The sequence below is a fragment of the Marmota monax genome, unplaced genomic scaffold (assembly GCF_021218885.2).
Source record: "Marmota monax isolate L192 unplaced genomic scaffold, Marmota_monax_Labrador192_F-V1.1 WCK01_AAM20220418_F8-fsc00103, whole genome shotgun sequence".
NCBI lineage: Eukaryota > Metazoa > Chordata > Mammalia > Rodentia > Sciuridae > Marmota > Marmota monax.
In genome coordinates, this window is record NW_026694286.1 from 4,057,120 (window position 1) to 4,077,151 (window position 20,032).

Consider the following 20,032-nt stretch of genomic DNA (forward strand, 5'->3'; position numbering starts at 1 on the left):
TCAATATATCTAGTCTTAGCTGGTTGTTAACTTGGGATAAAATTCTATGGTATTATTTTGTTAAGCAAATAAGGCTGATAACTATCCTTTTTAATGAGAAACTTATTACATTCTATCCCATCTGGTAAGCTTTGATTATTAATATTTTAATTGACATCTACAGAAAGTAGCAGAGTGTTACAGGATATTATTACCAAGAGTACATGCAATATCTATGCCCCATAAGAACCAGTACTTATTTACATTTTCTTATAGCACTACAGTCATTTGTAATAGACATTTAAATGTTTCAAAGCTAAAATTGAGAATATTCATTATATTCTGCTAAAATGTTACCAGTTTCCTTTTACTTAATTGTCAGAACATCCCGCTGGAGTTAGTTATAGGTACCAAACTCCAGTCCTTAGGATCATCTATTGGCCATGCAAATCATTCTCTTCCCCTCCCCCTCCCCCTCCCCCTCTAACTTATCTTCTGTCTATATATATCCCATAAACCTAATACACTAAGATAAATGCAAGTACAAAAACTGCCTAAGTACTTACAATGAACCTTAAACTAAATTAATCCTTTAGTTTTTAGGGCAGTATTAGGTTTATAGGAATAATGAGCAGATAGTACAGAGAGTTCCCATATTTCCCTTGTAGCATCAGTCTCACAGTTTTCTATTTTTAATATCTTGAATTGTGTGACATATGTCATACATTTGATAAACCAATGTTGATACTTTTTTATTAATAACTAAAGTCCATAATTTACATTAGGACTTTGTATTATACAGTTCTGTGGGTTTTCACTATACAATGTAAACTACAGAACCCTAAAGAGAGAAATCAAAGAGGACCTGAGAAGATGGAAAGATCTACCTTGCTCATGGATAGGCAGAATTAATATTATCAAAATGACCATACTACCAAAAGCACTACACAAATTTAATGCAATTCAGATTAAATCCCAATGGCATTACTAATAGAAATAGAAAAAGCAGCCATGAAATTCACCTGTAAAAAATAAGAGACCCAGAATAGCTAAAGCAATCCTTAGCAAGAAGAGTAAAGCAAGTATCATCACTATACTAGACCTTAAACTATACTACAGAGCAATAGTAACAAAACAACATGGTACTGGCACCAAAACAGGCCAGTAAACAACTGGTACAGAATAGAGGACACAGAGACCAACCTACAAAATTACAATTATCTTATATTAGTCAAAGGTGCCAAAAACATGCACTGGAGAAAAGTCAGCATCTTCAACAAATGGTGCTGGGAAAACTAGAAATCCTTATGCAACCAAATGAAATTGAACTCCTATCTCTCACCATGCACAAAAGTTAACTCAAAATGGATCAAGGATCTAGGAATTAAACCAGAGACCCTGCGTCTAAAAGAAGAAAAAGTAGGCCCTAATCTCCATCATGTGGGATTAGGCCCCAACTTCTTTAATAAGACTCCTATAGCACAAGAATTAAAACCAAGAATCAACAAATGGGATGGATTCAAACTAAAAGGTTTTTTTCTCAGCAAAAGAAACAATCTGTGAGGTGAAAAGGGAGCCTACATCCTGGGAGCAAATTTTTACCCCTCACACATCAGATAGAGCACTAATCTCTAGGGTATATAAAGAATTTAACAAGCTAAGCATAAAAAAAAATCCAAATAATCCAATCAATAAATGGGCCAAAGACCTGAACAGACACTTCTCAGAAGAGGATATACAATCAATCAACAAATATATGAAAAAATGCTCATCATCTCTAGCAATCAGAGAAATGCAAATCAAAACTACTCCAGTCAGAATGGCAGCCATTATGAAGACAAGCGAGGATGTAGGGAAAAAGGTACACTCATACATTGCTGGTGGGACTCCAAATTGGTGCAGTCAATTTGGAAAGCAGTATGGAGATTCCTTGGAAATATGGGAATGGAACCACCATTGACCCAGCTATTCCTCTTATTGGAGTATACCCAAAGGACTTAAAAACAGCATATTACAGAGACACAGCCACATCAATGTTTATAGCAGCACAATAGCTAAACTGTGGAGCCAACCTAGATGTCCCTCAGTGGATGAATGGAGAAAAAAAATGTGGCATTTATACACAATGGAATATTACATAGCACTAAAAAGAACAAAATCATGGCATTTTCAGGTAAATGGATGGCGTTGGAGAAGATAATGCTTTAAGTGAAGTTAGCCAATCCCCCCAAAAAAACACAAACAATGTGTATTCACTATTATGGTAGATGGTTTCATACAGAATGATTTCTTCTCCTTTAAAATGCCCTCTGTTTTACTTCCTAAAATGTTTTATGCTTTTCTCATACCTTCCCTGTCCCTAGTCCCATCTTAACCCCTAACAATCACTGATCTTTTGGCTGTCTTTGTGTTTTGCAGAATGTCACAACTTGGAGTTATACGGTAGGTAGCCTTTCAGACTGGCATCTTTCACTTAGCAATAACCAACTAATTTCCCTCCATGTGTTTTTGGAGCTCATTTTTTTCTCACTACTGAATATTAATTTTTCACTGCTGAATAATTTTCACTACTAAATAATACAGGATTCCTTATTCATTCACCTACTAAAGGTCATCCTGGTTGCCTCTAGCTTTTAGCAATAATACATAAAATAATACATATATCTGCTTTAAATATTAGTGGTCAGGTTCATGTATGGATATGTTTTAAATTCATTTGGTGAACACTTAAGAATGTAACTGCTGGGTTGTATGGTGAGAATGTGTTTAACTTTGTTAAGAATTGTGAAACTGTTCTTCCAAATTAGTTGCACTATTTGGCATTCCCAAAGCAATGAATGAGAGTTCCTATTGCTCCACATCCTCACCAGTATTTGTCAGCTTTTGGATTTCAGTAATTTTGTTAGGTTGTGTAGTGGTGATTCCCTAGTGTGGACCATGTTTTCATATGCTTATCTTCCATTTATATCTGCTGAGGTTTCCAGATCTTTGCTATTCTAACCATTAGGTTATTTTCTCATTGTTGAGTTTCAATAGTCCTTTTAATTCTTTGGATGCAAGTCCCAAACTTTGACTTATCTTTTTTATTTGCTTAATAGAATTTTTTTAAAACCCAATTTACCAAGTTTCTCTTTCATGGATTGAGCTGTTGGTGTCACTAGATTTTCTCCTTTGTTATAGGAATTTTAGTTTTGCATTTTCCATTTCAATCTATTATTCATTTTGAGGTTTTTACATTTTGAATTTGTTGCACTTGTTTTTTTTATCTTTTCTCTGATTTTGATTGGGTATTTTATATGATTAAACTGTCTCTCTTTACTGAGAACATCAATTATACTTTTAAACCAAAAAATACTTTTATTGGTTGTGCTGATAGTATTATGGTTCAGATCTAAAAATGTTCCCTGAAGAGTGTGTGTATTAGGCAATGAGGAGAGCTGAAACCTCATTAGTAGATTAATCCATTTGATGAATTAATAATCTGAATGGACTGAATAATTCAGAATAATAATGTGAATGGGTGGTAATGGTAGGCAGGTTGAGTACAGCTAGAGGAAGTGTATCACTGAGGGCATGGGAATTATATCTCTAGTGAAGTTCCTCACTCACTCTGTTACCAGCTTTCCTCTGCCATACACTTCCACTATGATGCTCTGCCTTATCTGGGGCCCAGAGCAATGAAGTGGGCCGACCACACACTGACCATCTGAAACTGTGGGACAGAGATAAACTTCCTCATCTAAGCTGTTATTTTTATTTTTTGGTATTGGGGATTGAACTGAGGGGCACTCGGCCACTGAGCCACATACCCAGCCCTATTTTGTATTTTATTTAGAGGCAGGGTCTCACTGAGTTGCTTAGCACCTCGCTTTTGCTGAGGCTGGCTTTGAACTTGTGATCCTCCTGCCTCAGCCTTCCCTGCTGCTGGGATTGTAGGTGTGTGCCACCTTCTTGGCTTCTAAGCTGTTCTTGTCAGGTGTTTTGACCATAGTGGCAGAAAGATGGCTAATACACAGTTTGCATCAGACATTACAATTTATCTAAGTCCTCTTTAAATGAACACTATGCCAATTTGTGGGTATTGTTAGCACCTTATAACATAGTACACCCCCATAATCCCTCTCATCCCATATAGCACTGCAGTCACTCATTTCACTTATTATAACCTATAATCATCCAATTAATTGTTACTAGTATTCTGAAAATTAGTTGATTACTTAATACTATAGACTGTATTTCCTCATTTTTTCTTTATTTAATGTGCTTCTTTTTTATAGCTCTAAGTTTCTGATGTGTAATTTTCCTTCTCTTTGGAAAGCTTCTTTTAATATTTCTTGCAAAGATGCTATACTGCAGACAAATGCCCTCCGTTTTTGTTTGAAACACTATTCCTCTTTCACTTTTGAAGGGTGATTTTGTGGCATATAGAACTATAGGTTGTAGGGTTTTCTGAAAATGCTTTAAACATCCCACTTCATTATTTTCTTGCTTACATGGTTTCTGAAGAGAAGTCCAATATCATTCTCATCATTGCTCCTCTATGAGTAAGGTGACACCCCATCCTTCAGGTTCTTTTAAGATTCCCTCTTCATCTTTGATTTGTGTCATCTGAATATGATACAATCTAGGGGTAGATATTTTGGCATTTATTCTGATTGGTATGCTTCATGCTCCCTGTTTTCTGCTGTCTGCCATTAATATTGGAAAATCCTCAGCTATTATTATTTCAAATATTTATTGTATTCTTTTTCATTTTTATTTTCCTTCTGCTAATCCCACTGTGCCCTCTGTGATTGTCTCACATTCCTCATAATTCTTGTGTATTTAATAATACCTTTTGCTGTTGTTATGTTGCTGTAAGTGGAGTCACTCCTGTTTGAAGAGTCATGCTACACAGAGCAAGACAGATGCCTAGGACAGGCATAAAATGATGCCAATCACGAGTCTCACATTATAAAGAAAAAGAGTAGACACAGGTTATCAATTTGCTATTATAACCCTTCTCTCACAGGTAACTCCAGGAAAATGTTTCAGGGTAATTCAGCAACTTATTAATTCACTGATAGTTAAAAATCCTTAAACATACACAGAAACAAAATTTTTGCAATACAAAAACACTGAAAGCACTAATTCAAGTTTTCACACAGACTTATAATTTCATTAATTAAAAACTTCTGGTAAAGAGACATGCAGAGGCTGCCTAGAAGACTTTAAACAATTTGTAACTCTGAAAGTCATCTTCCACAGATAACTAAATGAAATAAAAAATGCTGAAGAAGATGAGTACCTTCAAAACCTGTGGAGACAGCCCACATGTGTGGCTTTCTGATATACTGCTTAAGTCCTTCTTGTCTTCATTCTTTGACTCCCTGGTTGGAGTTGGTCTTTCTATTAATTTGATATTTATCTCTTCATTCTTATCATTTTTCTCAACTCCTTCTTATTTGTACTCACATTTCTGACTTAGTATTTATTGTCCTCCACTGGATTCAGATCTCAGTAGAACAAGGTGGTTCCCACAGCTACAAGGGAACTGTCCAATAAACACACACAATACATACCCACAATATCACCCATGACAGAGCTGTGAGGTTTCAAGTATATAATAGAATTTACTATATAAAGATTGTATTCACATTAGTTCTAATTTTTAAAACATTTTCAAATTGATGTTAAGATAAATTAATAAATTCAGAAAAAATTAAGCTGGCACTATACCTTAATTTTTACATAAGAGAATTTCACTTAAAGTACAGACTTAAGTGTAAAAAATATGAATCCAGAGATTTTTCTAAAGGAAAGGTATAATCTTGATGTTGGAATAGATGAAATGAAAACTAGAAACCACAAAAGAAAAAATTATTAGATTACATAAAATTTATCTTTAGTTGAAAAGAAAAAGTGGACAAGGTGGGGACACACACAGAATCTCTTTGTAAGAGAGATATCCGTAAATACAATAAGCCTGCTTCAAAATATACAATGATAACAAAAGTAATAAGAAAAAAGACTCTAGATAAACAAAGCAACTTTCAGAAAATGACTCACATAGAAAAATAAAACATTTCCTAATCAAAGAAAAATAATCAAAAGTAGAACAACTCTTTATTATCCAGATAAGTTATTTTTCTTCTCCAAATTGGCAAAATGAAAAAAAGTAAACCAGTAATTACCTGTAAGGAAACAGTGAAAATACACGCATTCACGAAGATCATTTGATTAGATAAATTATGGTAGAATCATCCAGTGGAGTTCTTTGTGGCCATTAAGCAAGAATAAGGTAAAACTTCTCTTCCCAGTTATGATATGAATACTTGAATAGATCTTAGTCTTCTACAAAAAGTGACAAAAGCAGGTCCTCAGATGATTCAATACTTTTATTTAAGGCACTGAACTAACAACTATGACTAATGTGTTTATGACATTACCTGGCAAGAAGGAGAATTTTATTCGAGAACTAATTCTATAAATCATCAAGTATATGGAAATTGCAGAACTGAAATATACGAAGATTAAATTAAAACTTCATTACATGGGTATAAAGCAATGTGGAGATAGCATTAGACACTTTGAAGATATACCACTAGAAAAAGTTTTAAAAAGACTGAAGCACATGGAGAAAAAAATGAGGGATACAAAAGAGCATATAAGACATTAGAAAAATAAAAGGTCTAATATATTTGCATATGGAGTCTCAAAAAGGTGAAAATAGAGAATGGAACATAAACTACTTGAAGAGATAATAGTTAAATTTTTCAAAGTGATTAAAGACATACCATAGACATAAGATGCACTTCAAGTCCCAAAAGAAATACAACGAGAACTACATCTAAGCACTTCATAGTAAACTGATGAACACCAAAGCCAATAGTAGAATCTCATGCAATTAGAATAAATATGCTATATCCTGCAACACACTCCTTTCAAAAGAGACACAATAAAGCTATAGGTGACTTGAGTTACTGAGAAAGAATGTACGTCTATAGACAATGGAATATCACATTTAAAGCCAGAAAAATAAATTCATTTTATAACCATTGAAAATATTCTTCAAAAGTTAAGGTAACTATATTAAATAGAAGTGGTGAAAGAGGGCAACCCTGTCTTGCTCCAGGTATTAGAGGGAATGCTTTCATTTTTTTTTTCCCATTTAAAATGATGTTGATCTGGGGCTTAGCATAGATAGCTTCTATGATGTTGAGATATGCTCCTGTTATCCCTAGTTTTTCTAGTGTTTTGAATATGAAGGGGTGCTGTATTTTGTCAAATACTTTTTCTGCATCTATTGAGATGATCATATGGTTCTTATCTTCAAGTCTAATTAGACAGACAAAAGAAATTAAAGGGATACGGATAGGTAAAGAACTCAAACTCGCACTATTTGTTGGCGATATGATTCTACACTTAGAAGATGCAAAAACGTCCACTAGAAAACTTCTAGAACTAGTAAATGAGTTCAGCAAAGGAGCAGGACACAAAATCAGCACCCATAAATCAAAGGCATTTCTGTATATCAGTGACAAATCAGCTGAAACGGAAATGAGGAAAACTATCCCATTTACAATAGCATCAAAAAATAAAATAAAATACTTGGCAATCAACTTTATGAAGGAGATGAAAGACTTCTATAATGAAAACTACAGCATGCTGAAGAAAGAAATAAAAGAAGACCTTAGAAGATGGAAAGATCTCCCTTGTTCTTGGATAGGCAAGATTAATATTGTCAAAATGACCATACTACCAAAAACACTATACAAATTCAGTGGAACCCCAATCAAAATCCCAGTGGCATTCCTTATAGAAATAGAGAAGGCAATCATGAAATTCTTCTGGAAAAATAAAAGACCCAGAATAGCCAAAGCAATCCTTAGCAGGAAGAGTGAAGCTGGAGGCATTATTATTGTAGACCTAAAACGATACTACAAAGCAATAGTAACAAAAACAGCATGGTACTGGCACCAAAATAGACTTGTAGATCAGTGGTACAGCATAGAGGACACAGAGTCTAACCCATACAACTTCAGTTATCTTATATTAGATAAAAGTACCAAAAACATACATTGGAGAAAAGATAGCCTCTTCAACAAATGGTGCTGGTAAAATTGGAAATCCACATGTAACAAAATGAAATTAAACCTCTATCTCTCATGATGCACAAAACTCAACTCCAAGTGGATTAAAGACTAGGAATTAAACCAAAGGCCTTGCACCTAATGGAAGAAAAACTAGGCCCAAATCTCCATCATGTCGGATCAGGCTCTAACTTTCTTAATAAAATTCCTGTATTGCAAGAATTAAAACCAAGAATCAATAAATGAGATGGATTCAAACTAGAAAGCTTCTTCTCAGCAAAAGAAACAATCAGTGAGGTGACTAGAGAGCCTATAGAATGGGAGCAAATCTTTAACACAAGCACATCAGATAGAACACTAATCTCTAGGATACATAAAGCACTCAAAAACCTTAACACCAAAGAAACATATAACCCAATCAATAAGTGGGCCCAGGAAATGAATAGACACTTCTCAGAAGAGATATACAGTCAATCAACAAACGTATGAAAAAATGGTTCAACATCTCTAGCAATTCGAGAAATGCAAATCAAAACTATTCTAAGATTTCCTCTCACTCCAGTCAGAATGAGAGCTATTAAGAAGACAAACAACAATAAGTGCTAGTGAGGATGCGGGGAAAAAGGTACACTCATACATTTCTGGTGTGACTGCAAATTGGTGCAGCCAATTTGGAAAGCAGTATGGAGATTCCTTGGAAAACTGGGAATGGAACCACCATTTGACCCAGCTATCCCACTCCTCGGATTATACCCAAAGGACTTAAAAACAGCATACTACAGGGACACAGCTACATCGATGTTTATAGCAGCACAATTCACAAGAGCTAAATTATGGAGCCAACCTAGATGACCTTCAGTAGATGTATGGATAAAATATGATGTGTGTGTGTGTGTGTGTATATATATATATATATATATATATATATATATATATATATACACACACACACATACATACATACATACATACACATACATACACACACACACACACACACACACACACAGGAATATTATTCAGCTTAGAAGAGAATAAAATCATAGCATTTGCCGGTAAATGGATGAAGTTGAAGAGTATAATGGTAAGTAAAATTAGCCAATCCTAAAACATCGAATGCTGAAATGATTTCTCTGATTTAAGGATGCTGATCTGATTTAAGGATGCTGAGTCATAATATGCTCTAGGCTGGGGGAGGATTAAATTAATTCTAGATAGAGCAAAGGGGAAAAGGGGAGGGAGGGGTAGGGAAGGGTCATAGGTGGAATGCCATGGTCATCCTTACCCCAAGTACATGTATGAAGACACGAAGGATGTGACTCTAGTATGTGAACAACCAGAGATGAAAAATTGTACTCTATATGTGTAATATGAATTATAATGAATTCTGTTGTCATATATAACAAATTAAAATTTTAAAAAAAGTTAAGATAACTATAATCCCAGAGACTAGGGATGCTCAGGTGGTAGGATAGCAAGGTCGAGGCCAACCTCACGAACTTAGTGAGAAAATAGATAGATACATAAATAAATAAATAAATAAATAAATAGCTACCCGCCTCCCCCACTTCCCCCCAAAATGTTAAGGTTGAAAAAAAGGAAATTTGTAGACAAATAAAGCTGACAGACACTCCAATAGGAATGTTTTCCAGTCAGAGGAAAAATCATCCTATGCAAAGTTGTATACTGCAGTGGATCAGAGCTCTGCTAAAAGAATGTTTGGAATGTTCAACCAGCAAGGCAAGTGAGGAGAAATGGTTTACTAAAATAAACTTAGCTAATAAAATAAAGCAAAATTCATACATTTGAATATATAACCTATTGAGAGAAATAGAAAATAATTAAGAAGGTAGCCATAATCCAACTTAAGAGCGATAACATTAAATGTTAATTATCCCAATTAAAAGACTATTATAAATGGGTTGTACTTAAAAGTAAAACTTGTATGCCATTTAAAGAGATATGCTTAGATAAGGAGAGTATAAAAGGATGGGAAAATATATAATATCCAAACACTAACCTGAAGAAAACTTATATAACAATATTAATATCAGACAAAGGAAATTAAACATAAGAAACCATAAGAGAAATAAAGAGGAGTATTTCAAAATGATGACAGTCAATTAATTAGGTTTACCAGTGATTTTAACTTTATATGAATCTAATAATATAGCATAAAATACACATGTAAAAGGAGAAGGAAATAATATTACAGTCATAGCAGAGAATTTTACCACATTTCTTCAGGAACCCAAAGAATAAAGAGGGCAAAGAAAGAAAGAAATATCAGTAAGTATAAAAAATATCTAACAACATGATAAATTTTTTAATTTATTGTTCAGAATATGTTCTTTGCCTAGTGAAATAAAGCTAGAAATCATTATTGAGAAGATATGGAAGTCCCCAACTATTTGGAAAAGAAGTAGTATACTTCAACCCATAGATAAAAGAGGAAATCACAATCTAAATGAGAAAATATTTTGAATTAAATGATTTAGAAATTTGACAAACTTACAAAATGTAGACAAAGTATGTTTAGACGAATATTCATAGCTTCAAGTACATATATTAAAGTATATTAAAAATGAAAAATCTAGGTAACATTTAAAGCAGTCAGAAAAACAAAAGCAAATTAAACCCATATACTGTGGAAGGCAGGAAGGCAAATATAAAATTGCAGAAATTAATAAAAGAGAAAAGAAGTATATGATAGAAAAAAATCAACCCAGCCAACAGTTGGTTCATTGAAAAGATGGTCAAATCTCAAGCCAGATTAATCAGGAGAGAGGCAAAGACAGAGCGAGAACGAGAGTGAGAAAGAGAGAGAGGGAGGAAAGAAACAGAAATGGAGAGTTAGCATGTGAGTTCACAGGGTACCGGTTTCAGGAAGGAGAACGGACATGACCTTAGAATCTATATGCACCAAAAAAGTCATCAGGAGATATTGTGAATAATTTTATAGCAACAAACTTGAAAATTTAAATGAAAAAGACAAATTCCTAGAAAAACTGATACAATGAGAATTTCAAAAACCTAAAGTCCTCAATTTATTAGAGAAATTTAATGTGCAATTTCTTCCTGTGAAGAAATCACCATGCTCAAATAACTTTTCTGGTGAATTCATCTAAATAGTTAAAAAACAAATGTCATGAAACAACTCTTCGTGGAATGGAAAAATAGTGGATACAATTCAGTTATGAGGTCATTGTACTTGTAATACTGAAATGTGATTACATTAATACAAAAAAATTACAAACAGATTTCTCCTATAAACATTTTTGAAGAAAGTCTTTTGAAAAATAAAGGCAGTGTTCACATGGCATGGCAGCATGTGGTTATAAAATTCACTATGCAAGCTGAGACCATGCAAACCGATTTAATAATCAATGGGAAAAATTATGATATTTTCCCATGAATTTTACAAATTTTGGTTAAAATATTAACAGCTCTTTTTCCATCAATCATAAATTTTAAAATAGTGTAAGAATATTTAAATAGTACACTGTGATTTACATTTAAACATTGAATTTGTTTCTTGTCAACATCACTTCCTGTGCAATGTCTTTATCCTGGAACAAGGAACTACACTTCTTATTTATGTCAATGGGTTTGCCTTCACTAAAGTCTCTGTACATCCATGGTCTGCAATGGTGGCAGATTCACCATTTCTATGGTTGGCTACTTTTCTACAAATCTGTTTCTATTTGATTAGAATTGCAGTTCTTGTGTTATCAATTCCTTTTTTGCTGTACTTTCATATTTGTTGACAAATCCCATTTTGGATCATGCAACTTCATAAAATATCATGTGGGTTTATCACTGGGAGACAAACAGGCAACACAACTACATGCTATGTTGACAGCTTATGAACTAAAAGATGTGCTATCACCAAACACCAAAAGACTTTGAAAAAAGTGATGTCTTTGGTCACTGGTCAGGATGAAATCTTAGTACTTCATGTAATCACTCATAGTTAGCATACCTTGGTAATTGAAATCTGAACTGTGCTGAGGAGGGACTGATGTTATTTACTCAAATCATAACAATTGAAATGCATGCATATTGGAAGCAGTCGAAACAAGAACTACCTAAATTAAGGGACTTATTCAGGGTGAGATGGCACACACCTGAAATCTCAGCAACTTTAAAGTCTAAGGTAGGAAGATTCCAAGTTCAAGGCCAGCCTAAGAACTTGGCAAGAACCTGTCTCAAAATAAAAAAATAAAAAGCACTGGGGATGTAGGTAAGTCATAAAGCACCCATTTGCCACAGTCCTCAGCACAAAAACAAAAACAAAAAACCCTCACAATTATTGGCTTTATTTCTTAATTTGAGTGAAATATATGAATGTTCATTTTTGGGGGGACTTCATTAAGTAATAAACGTGTAATCTGCACACTTTTCCTTAATAACAGTATATTTCAACAAAAAATCCCTTAAGAATCATCATAATAATACTTGCCACATTAGCAGAATAAAAGTGAAAAATTATATGATCCTCTCAATTGGAGCAGAAAAGGCATTTGATACAATTCAATACTCATTAGTGAAAATATAAAAACAGCAAACTAGAAATGGGGACAATTCCCTCATCTTCTGAAGGGCATTAAAAAAACTACATCACAGTGGAGGGGGTAGAGAGAGAGGAGGGGAGGGGAGGGGAGAGGTGGGGAGGGGGGAGGGTGGAGGATGGGAAAGGCAGCGGAGCACAACAGACACTAGTATGGCAATTTGTAAATCAATGGATGTGTAACTGATGTGATTCTGCTGCAATCTGTGTATGGGGTGAAGGTGGGAGTTCATAACCCACTTGAATCAAAGTGTGGAATATGATATGTCAAGAAATTTGTAATGTTTTGAACAACCCACAATAAAAAATTAAAAAAAAAAACTACATCAAATGTCATACTTTGAATAACATAAAAATGTTTCCTTCTGAGATTGGGAATAAAAGAAAGATGGCCTTGCTATCATTACATTTATTCAATAGTGGAGATGCTAGCTCAGGGAAACTGCCTAATATTATTGAAAATTATGAAACTGAAGGATATACCACATTCATGACTTAGAAGGTGCCAACGTACTTGCAACTGGTGTACGAATTTACTCTGATTCTAATTAGAATTATAGTGAATAATCAAGCTAATTAGAAATGTAAAGGGACAAAAATAGGACAATACTATAGAAGAACAAAGTTGAGGAGTGACATTTTTAGATCAGGATTTATTATATAAATCTGTGATAATTAATTAATACAGCTTGATATTGACAAAAGAACAGTCAGATAAACAATGGAATCAAACAGAATTCAGAAACAGATCCACACATATATAGTTAACCTGATTTATGACAAAGTGACATTGCCACACATTAGTAGAAGAAAGAGCTTCTTAATACCTGGTGCTGAGTCATCTGACATTCACAGAGAAAATTCACAGAGAAAGTGAATTTTGAACCCTACATTATACCATATATAAAATCAGTTCCAGGTCCATTCTGGATCTAGATGTGAAAGACAAAAAATAATTTACAATGAAAAATAGAAAAGCACCTTCATGAACACTGAATAGGCTAAATCAATCAATCAAATGAGACGCTAAAAGTGCTAACCAAAACAGGAAGGACTGATGAACTACATTGAAAGTTGGAATTTGCATTTGCCATAAGGCATCATTAAGAGAGTGAAAAGGCAAATAAGAGGCTGGAGAAGGTATCTGCAATATCTATCAACAGTGGATTCATCACCCCACAAAAAGAACCCCTGCATATCAATAATAAGAAGACAATCTAAAAGACAAATGGGGGGATACTTCATCAAAGAGGACATTCAATGGCCAACAAACTCAGAAAATGTGTACAAGGCTCACTGGGTCTTAGGGAAATGTCAAATAAAAATGGCTAAAATTAGAGATTGACAAATAATCTGTTCTGGCAAGGATGCACAGCCCAATTTCTGTCCTGTGCTGGTGGGAGTACTAATAAACCATTTTGTAAAAACATTTGACACTAGCTTGTGAAGTTGAACTTAAGCAAACCTAATTACCCAGATAGCCCCCTCACTGATATTTACTCCACAGAAATGCATACACATACCCACAAAATCGCACAGAATATTCCTGGTGGCACCATTGGCAAGAATGCAAAACTGAAGATAGTTAACATTGAAATAGATAAATTACGTTTTCACAAAACTTAATAATATGCAGCAATGAGACTAAACAAAGCATGATTTGAAAGGATCTGACAAATACATCAGCAAAAGAAGTCAGACATATCAGAGTACACAGGCTATCATTCCATGTATAAAATGTTCAAAATGGGCCAAAAGTCAGTGGTAGTGAGTGAAGTCAGAACAGTGGTCCCCCTGTCACGAGGAGGTCAGGGGACTGCATGGTGTCAGCTCAGGGTCAGGTTCTGCTTCCCGACCCAATTGGTGATTAAGGGGATGTGATCTCTTGTGTACTCAGCTGAAACATTTTATTTAAAAAAGAAGAATCTGGCAGATATATCTGAGCTGACTTAGGAAAGTAACATAGGCCAGGTATCAATAAGTGGGGAAACAAATCTAACTGAAGATCACCAAATATGATTCTTTACCAGTTGAAAAAAATAAAAATGTGAATTACAGTCATATATAACAAATTAGAATAAAAAATAAATTTAAAAATATGAATCTATGAAGGATTCATTAATAATATTTACCTTTTTTCATTCTTTAGACTTAAAAATTTTTTGAATTAAAAATGAGTATTAGTTACATGTTAGAGTCCAAAAAATACATATGTTAAAAAAGAAACAACTGTCTAGCTGAAATTTACACAATTACAAAGGGGTCCCTGTGTGGTGCAGTGAGGGGGCCCAGATAGGGTGACCTCTGTTCAAGGAGCCTGGTCTTAGCTGCTCTAGCTCTCAAGCATTCTGCAGGGTAAAAAGACACAGTGTGCAGATGAGCAGGTCTCTTAGCATCAGTGCAAATGCATTCCAATTAGCCTCACTCAAGCTGTACTAAAGGAGCAGTTTTGTCCCATTCTCTGTAGAACACTCGGTTAGCAAGGGTAAAAACCAGAGAGGCCACTGCCCAGATGCCCAACTCCATCCTGCAGAAGGGACCAGTGGTGTTGCTCATGCATTACTTAACAAAATGCACAGAGGAAAAGTGCCACTAGTCCTGTCTTGGGTGGCACATTCATGAAGCTTACCTGTAAACTGAAGATTAGTGAGACAAACTCCAACTGAATATCGAAAATACCAGTTATTTATTTAAACTCCAACTGAAAACCTGTCAATTTCACCACCAAACATCCTTTTAAGAAAACCATGCTTTCCTCAACAAACTTGTATCATTAGAAAGTAACTTTATATTTTTGACACATTATTAAGGAAAAAAGATAGAATGTTCCATCTCTCAGAATTATGTTTGAAAATTTTAAAAAGGTAGCTTTAAATTTTTTCATTATACATGACAAATGTGTCTATTGTATATAGAATGATTTCAGAATTAAAGATGGTTACAAGTAAAATCTGAAAACATGTCTAAGATGAAAATCAGAATCCATATATATGTGTACATGTGTACCCAATCTCTACAAATGCAGTGTATAAAATTTCCTATTATGGGAGAAATAGAGAACAAATTTTAGTTCATTTTTCATTAAAAAAAGACTCCTAATAAGAGGCTGTTCATTCAAATTTATGTGGGTGGGGGGCAATAAGGACTTTAGATTAACAGGCTTAAAAATAAAAGGATAATGTTAAATGATCATTTAATATCACATTAGTAACATTGATTCTTGTTATTTTGTCTTATCCAGGTTAGAACCAGAACAAATGATCTTGACTATAATAATGGGGATTAGTTTGATACAGGAAGAACAGCTCTGGGTGACAGGCTAGACTGAGAAAGCTGGATCTGAGAGCACCACCTGTATATTTCCACGCAATCAAAGAGACCCCCATGGCATTTCCCCATGCAGAGAATTAGGGGTCCACAGGCACCCGAGGCAGGTGTTTCTCTGCATGTCTTCTGATATCACTGCCATATCTGTTACCAATGACCTCCACTATGAAGAAACTGTAATGTTTAAATTAAAGCACACAGTGAATGCATGAATAAATAAAAGCATATGGGCATAAACTTTTTACAAGTGATGCAGAAAAGAACAAGTGCATATTGAACAAGCTGTAAGAGATTTCATCGTTCACATTATGCAAATGCATTTTGCTAGTGATATTTTCTATTTTAGTCAGGATGATCCTCATTACTACTTTTACTATGTGAACTACAAAACTGTGTATCTGTTTTAACAAGAACATATACATAATTACTCTGTGGAGAAATTTTCAAAAGTGTCAAAATATGAATTAAAACACCGACACTTTTTTTTTTAAAGGCTCCTTATGTGATTCCAAAACATGTTGCTTACAGAATGAAGGCTTGGTAAAATGGATGAGAACATTTGTATGGAGGAGTTTCTAAAATATCAGTTATTTATTTAAAGCAAGCTTCAGCTCTGGTTTATGATTTAGAAACTCTTCTGATGAGGAGAAATATAAAGCTGCACAATGAAAGCCACATAATTTTTGACCTCCATTTTTCTGAGGAAAAGACCCTCCCTCTTTGTTGCTGAGATAAAATCAGGAAGTCTTCCAACCCCCAAATTCATCTTTTCTCCAACTGAAATGAGCAGGTTAGTACTACTTGTAGACCTCATGATCTTTGTTCAATGACAGCCATCCATGCTCTTTTTCTTCTTCAGAAAAGTTGAACAAGTAATTGTACTGGAGATGAACTGCAGGGCTATCCAATTGTGCTAATTTGGTGTATTCTGCTAAAATCAGCAGAAAACTCACAAATTTTCCTTTCTTCTAGAAGATAAACAAATATTACTGTGTTCTGAGAGAGACAAATTTATATAATTTTTTTTTTGTGGCCAGAGACACAGGATGCTAACTAAAAATGATAAATATTTTCATCTGACCAGATCAAAATATTAACACTAAAATAAGACAACCAAGGGAAAACTCATTCTTTAGCTTGTTACCATGGAACCTAGCCTCAGAATTTGGGCTACACTGAGCCTTCACTGAAAAAAAGAAAAAAAAAAACCCAAATGGTATTAAAACATGAAATTCTTTTTCCTACACACTAACAAATTTCTCAGCTCTGATGACTAAACTTTTTCAAATAACTTTCTTGCCTAATGAGACACCTTCTTTAGTCATTCAACTTATCAAATGCAGTGGGACACTCCTGACTTCCCTCCATGACTTCAGAAGATTTAGATCTGTCCCAACCTGAGTGGGGATCATAAAGATAGACAGTCCAACCTTTTTAATTTTTGGAGGGTACTGGGAATTGAACTCAGGTGCACTCGACCACTGAGACACTTCCCCAGTCCTCTTTTGTATTTTGTTTAGAGACAGGATCTCACTGAGTTTCTTAGTGCCTCACTTTTGCTGAGGCTGGCTTTGTACTCTCAATCCTCCTTTCTCAGCTTCCCAAGCCACTGGGATTACAGGTGTGTGCCAGTGCACCTGGAAAGTCTTTTTACTTTTAAAAATGAGAAAATTGAGGTTTAGGGGTTTGAAGTGATGGAAATTTGTATGTGCAGGGTAGGGACTAGGACAAGTCTCGTGACTTCTGGTCAAGTTTTTCCACCACTCCCTATTGGAATGATAAAGCCAAACAATCAAACAGATAAGACATTCCAAACAACAAAAAGTATATTCTGTGTTTTTGCTCGTGTTTTTGTTTTTACCTCTGAAGAGATTATCCAAGTCAATATCTTCTTTTCCTTTGATTTTCAAACACTTTGCCTGCTGTACATGTCTGGGCAAAGAACAGAAATAAAATCTAGATTCATTATCCTGTGAAGTAGGAATAAATCATGATAGCAGCAGCACAAATTTAAATAAAAACCACTGGGTAAACGTTAGTGACTTAGCAGGTATTATGCTGCATGGAGCCCTGCCAGATTTTTTTTTTTTCAGTTTAAGATTTTGAAAAATATATACTTTTGTTCAGGAAGTCTGCCTATGAAACCTGAAACTTAAAAGTCTCCTTTGCCCCCACATTCTATTATAGCAAAAAGTTTCTAAAACCCTCTGGAAAAAATCTCTTCAGATTCTGAGGAAGATGAGACAGTGGGTGACAGGGTTGTAGATGGGTAAATAATAATTGCTACTGATGATTTTGACACTATTTTAATCAGAAGATTACAGACATTGTGCTCAAACAACTATATAAAGTAATTTAGTTACATTGCTGAATGTCAGAGAATTAATTAACTTTTAAAATGTTGCACTATGCAGTAAGGGCTGATTTTGTAACTCTTTCATCATGGAACTTTATTAGAACTTGAAGCTCATACTTCATAATGAATATGGAAGTTTTTAAAATGAAACTTTTCCAGGGTTGCTAATTACCTACTAATTAATTTTAGGTAGATAGAACTTGATGCAATTAATTTTTCTGTATATATTTATAACTTTAATAAGATCACAATACTTTCCTTTGCACATATATTTTCTTATTATACTTACTCTCTAATTTTATCCTAACAAGCCTTTGAAATGCTCATGAAAGAACATTTCAGTTTCTGTTTCAGATGAAGAAATTGATTCAGTTGCCAAAAGCCTATGTAGAAACTTAAATAACTTATACGTAATGAAGGTAATTTTATCTATATGTCATATAATCATGCATCTCATGGCATAATTATATTTATCAGTTATATCTTAATTCTTAAGACTTTTATCAAGTTGACAAAAACTGAAAAAGGATTTTGTTTGAAGTTGCATCTTTGCGCCATATAGATTCTGCAAGGCTGCTGTGGAGCCAAGTTCCTTAGGTGGCTAATCACCTGTAATACAAAGGAAGAACAGCATGCCAGGAATGGGAGGACCTGGGTTCATACCCAGGACCTGGCTCCTACATTTATGATCCCAAGTGGATATTTAAATACTCAGAGTCTTAGATTCTAATCTGCAAAAGAGAGACAGTACTTGCTTCATTAGGTTTTCTGAGCAATTACTGAAGTAGATATTAAAAAATAGTATAAAAACATTTATGCATCATGTATATGCATAAAATGTGTGCAATATTTTTATTTTCAATGTGTATACTTTTTATTCTCTCATAATCCATATATATATATCATCAGGATTTGTTTACATTCTTTCTGAAAAGCATAGCACAGCCATTTTGCAAAGAATATGAAAAAAAGAAGAACAATTTTAGTTCTGCTTACTTCTTTTTGGCAAATCTTTGGGTATTTTCCCCTCAGTCCTACAAATTTTATGACACTTTGGATTGATTTTCAATCCATCTTAAAGCATCCCTCTGCAATCGGTTAATAAAGATCTTAATTCTAGTATATAAAATTAAAAACTGGAGCTTCCTTACATAACACTGATGAGGATTTTTAAATAATTTTAAAATAAACCAAATAAGATCATTGAGTTATGTTAACAATGCTAGGCACTGCAATTATTCACAGGTTACACTTTGGTATAGCCTTGCTTTCAAATTATTGCATTGCTAGGGAGATAACACCAAGCCAATCCTGTGGGCAAAACTCCCATGAGACAGGTACTTTCCAGGGACTCCCAGCCTCTCTATTTAGCTTAACCTCAGTTAATTCTCACAAAACTCTAAAAGGTAGGGATAGTACTCCTGTTTTATAAATACAAACACTAAGGCTCAGAAATATTAAAGCATTTTCTCCACATCAGCCACACAGTGCATTGATGGTGGAGCCAGGATACAAAGTCAAGTTTTTGAACTAAAAATCCCAGACTTGATTCTGTTCCACACATGATCTTCCAATACTGCAGGACTTGCTGCTTATTTACAGTAGATATGGAGGAATTGTCACAGGCAGAACAAAAAGAAAAAAAAAAAAAGGACAGTCAGGAATGTTCTTAGAGGCCAAGGGGAGAACATAGCTAGGCTCTCTGCAGAGAATGGGGGAAGGGGAACT

General features: G+C 34.4%; 1 protein-coding gene across 5 annotated transcripts in view; it reads right to left on the bottom strand.

Annotated features, from left to right (window-relative positions):
* The window catches only part of L3mbtl4 (L3MBTL histone methyl-lysine binding protein 4), a 485,427-nt gene that overhangs the window by 106,169 nt on the left and 359,226 nt on the right, over positions 1–20,032 (bottom strand). For all 5 annotated transcript variants that reach the window (XM_046467481.2, XM_058586451.1, XM_046467478.2 and 2 more), the window contains one exon: positions 17,810–17,880. In XM_046467481.2, the coding sequence (XP_046323437.1) occupies positions 17,810–17,880 (71 nt within the window). The remainder of the gene's footprint in view (positions 1–17,809; positions 17,881–20,032) is intronic.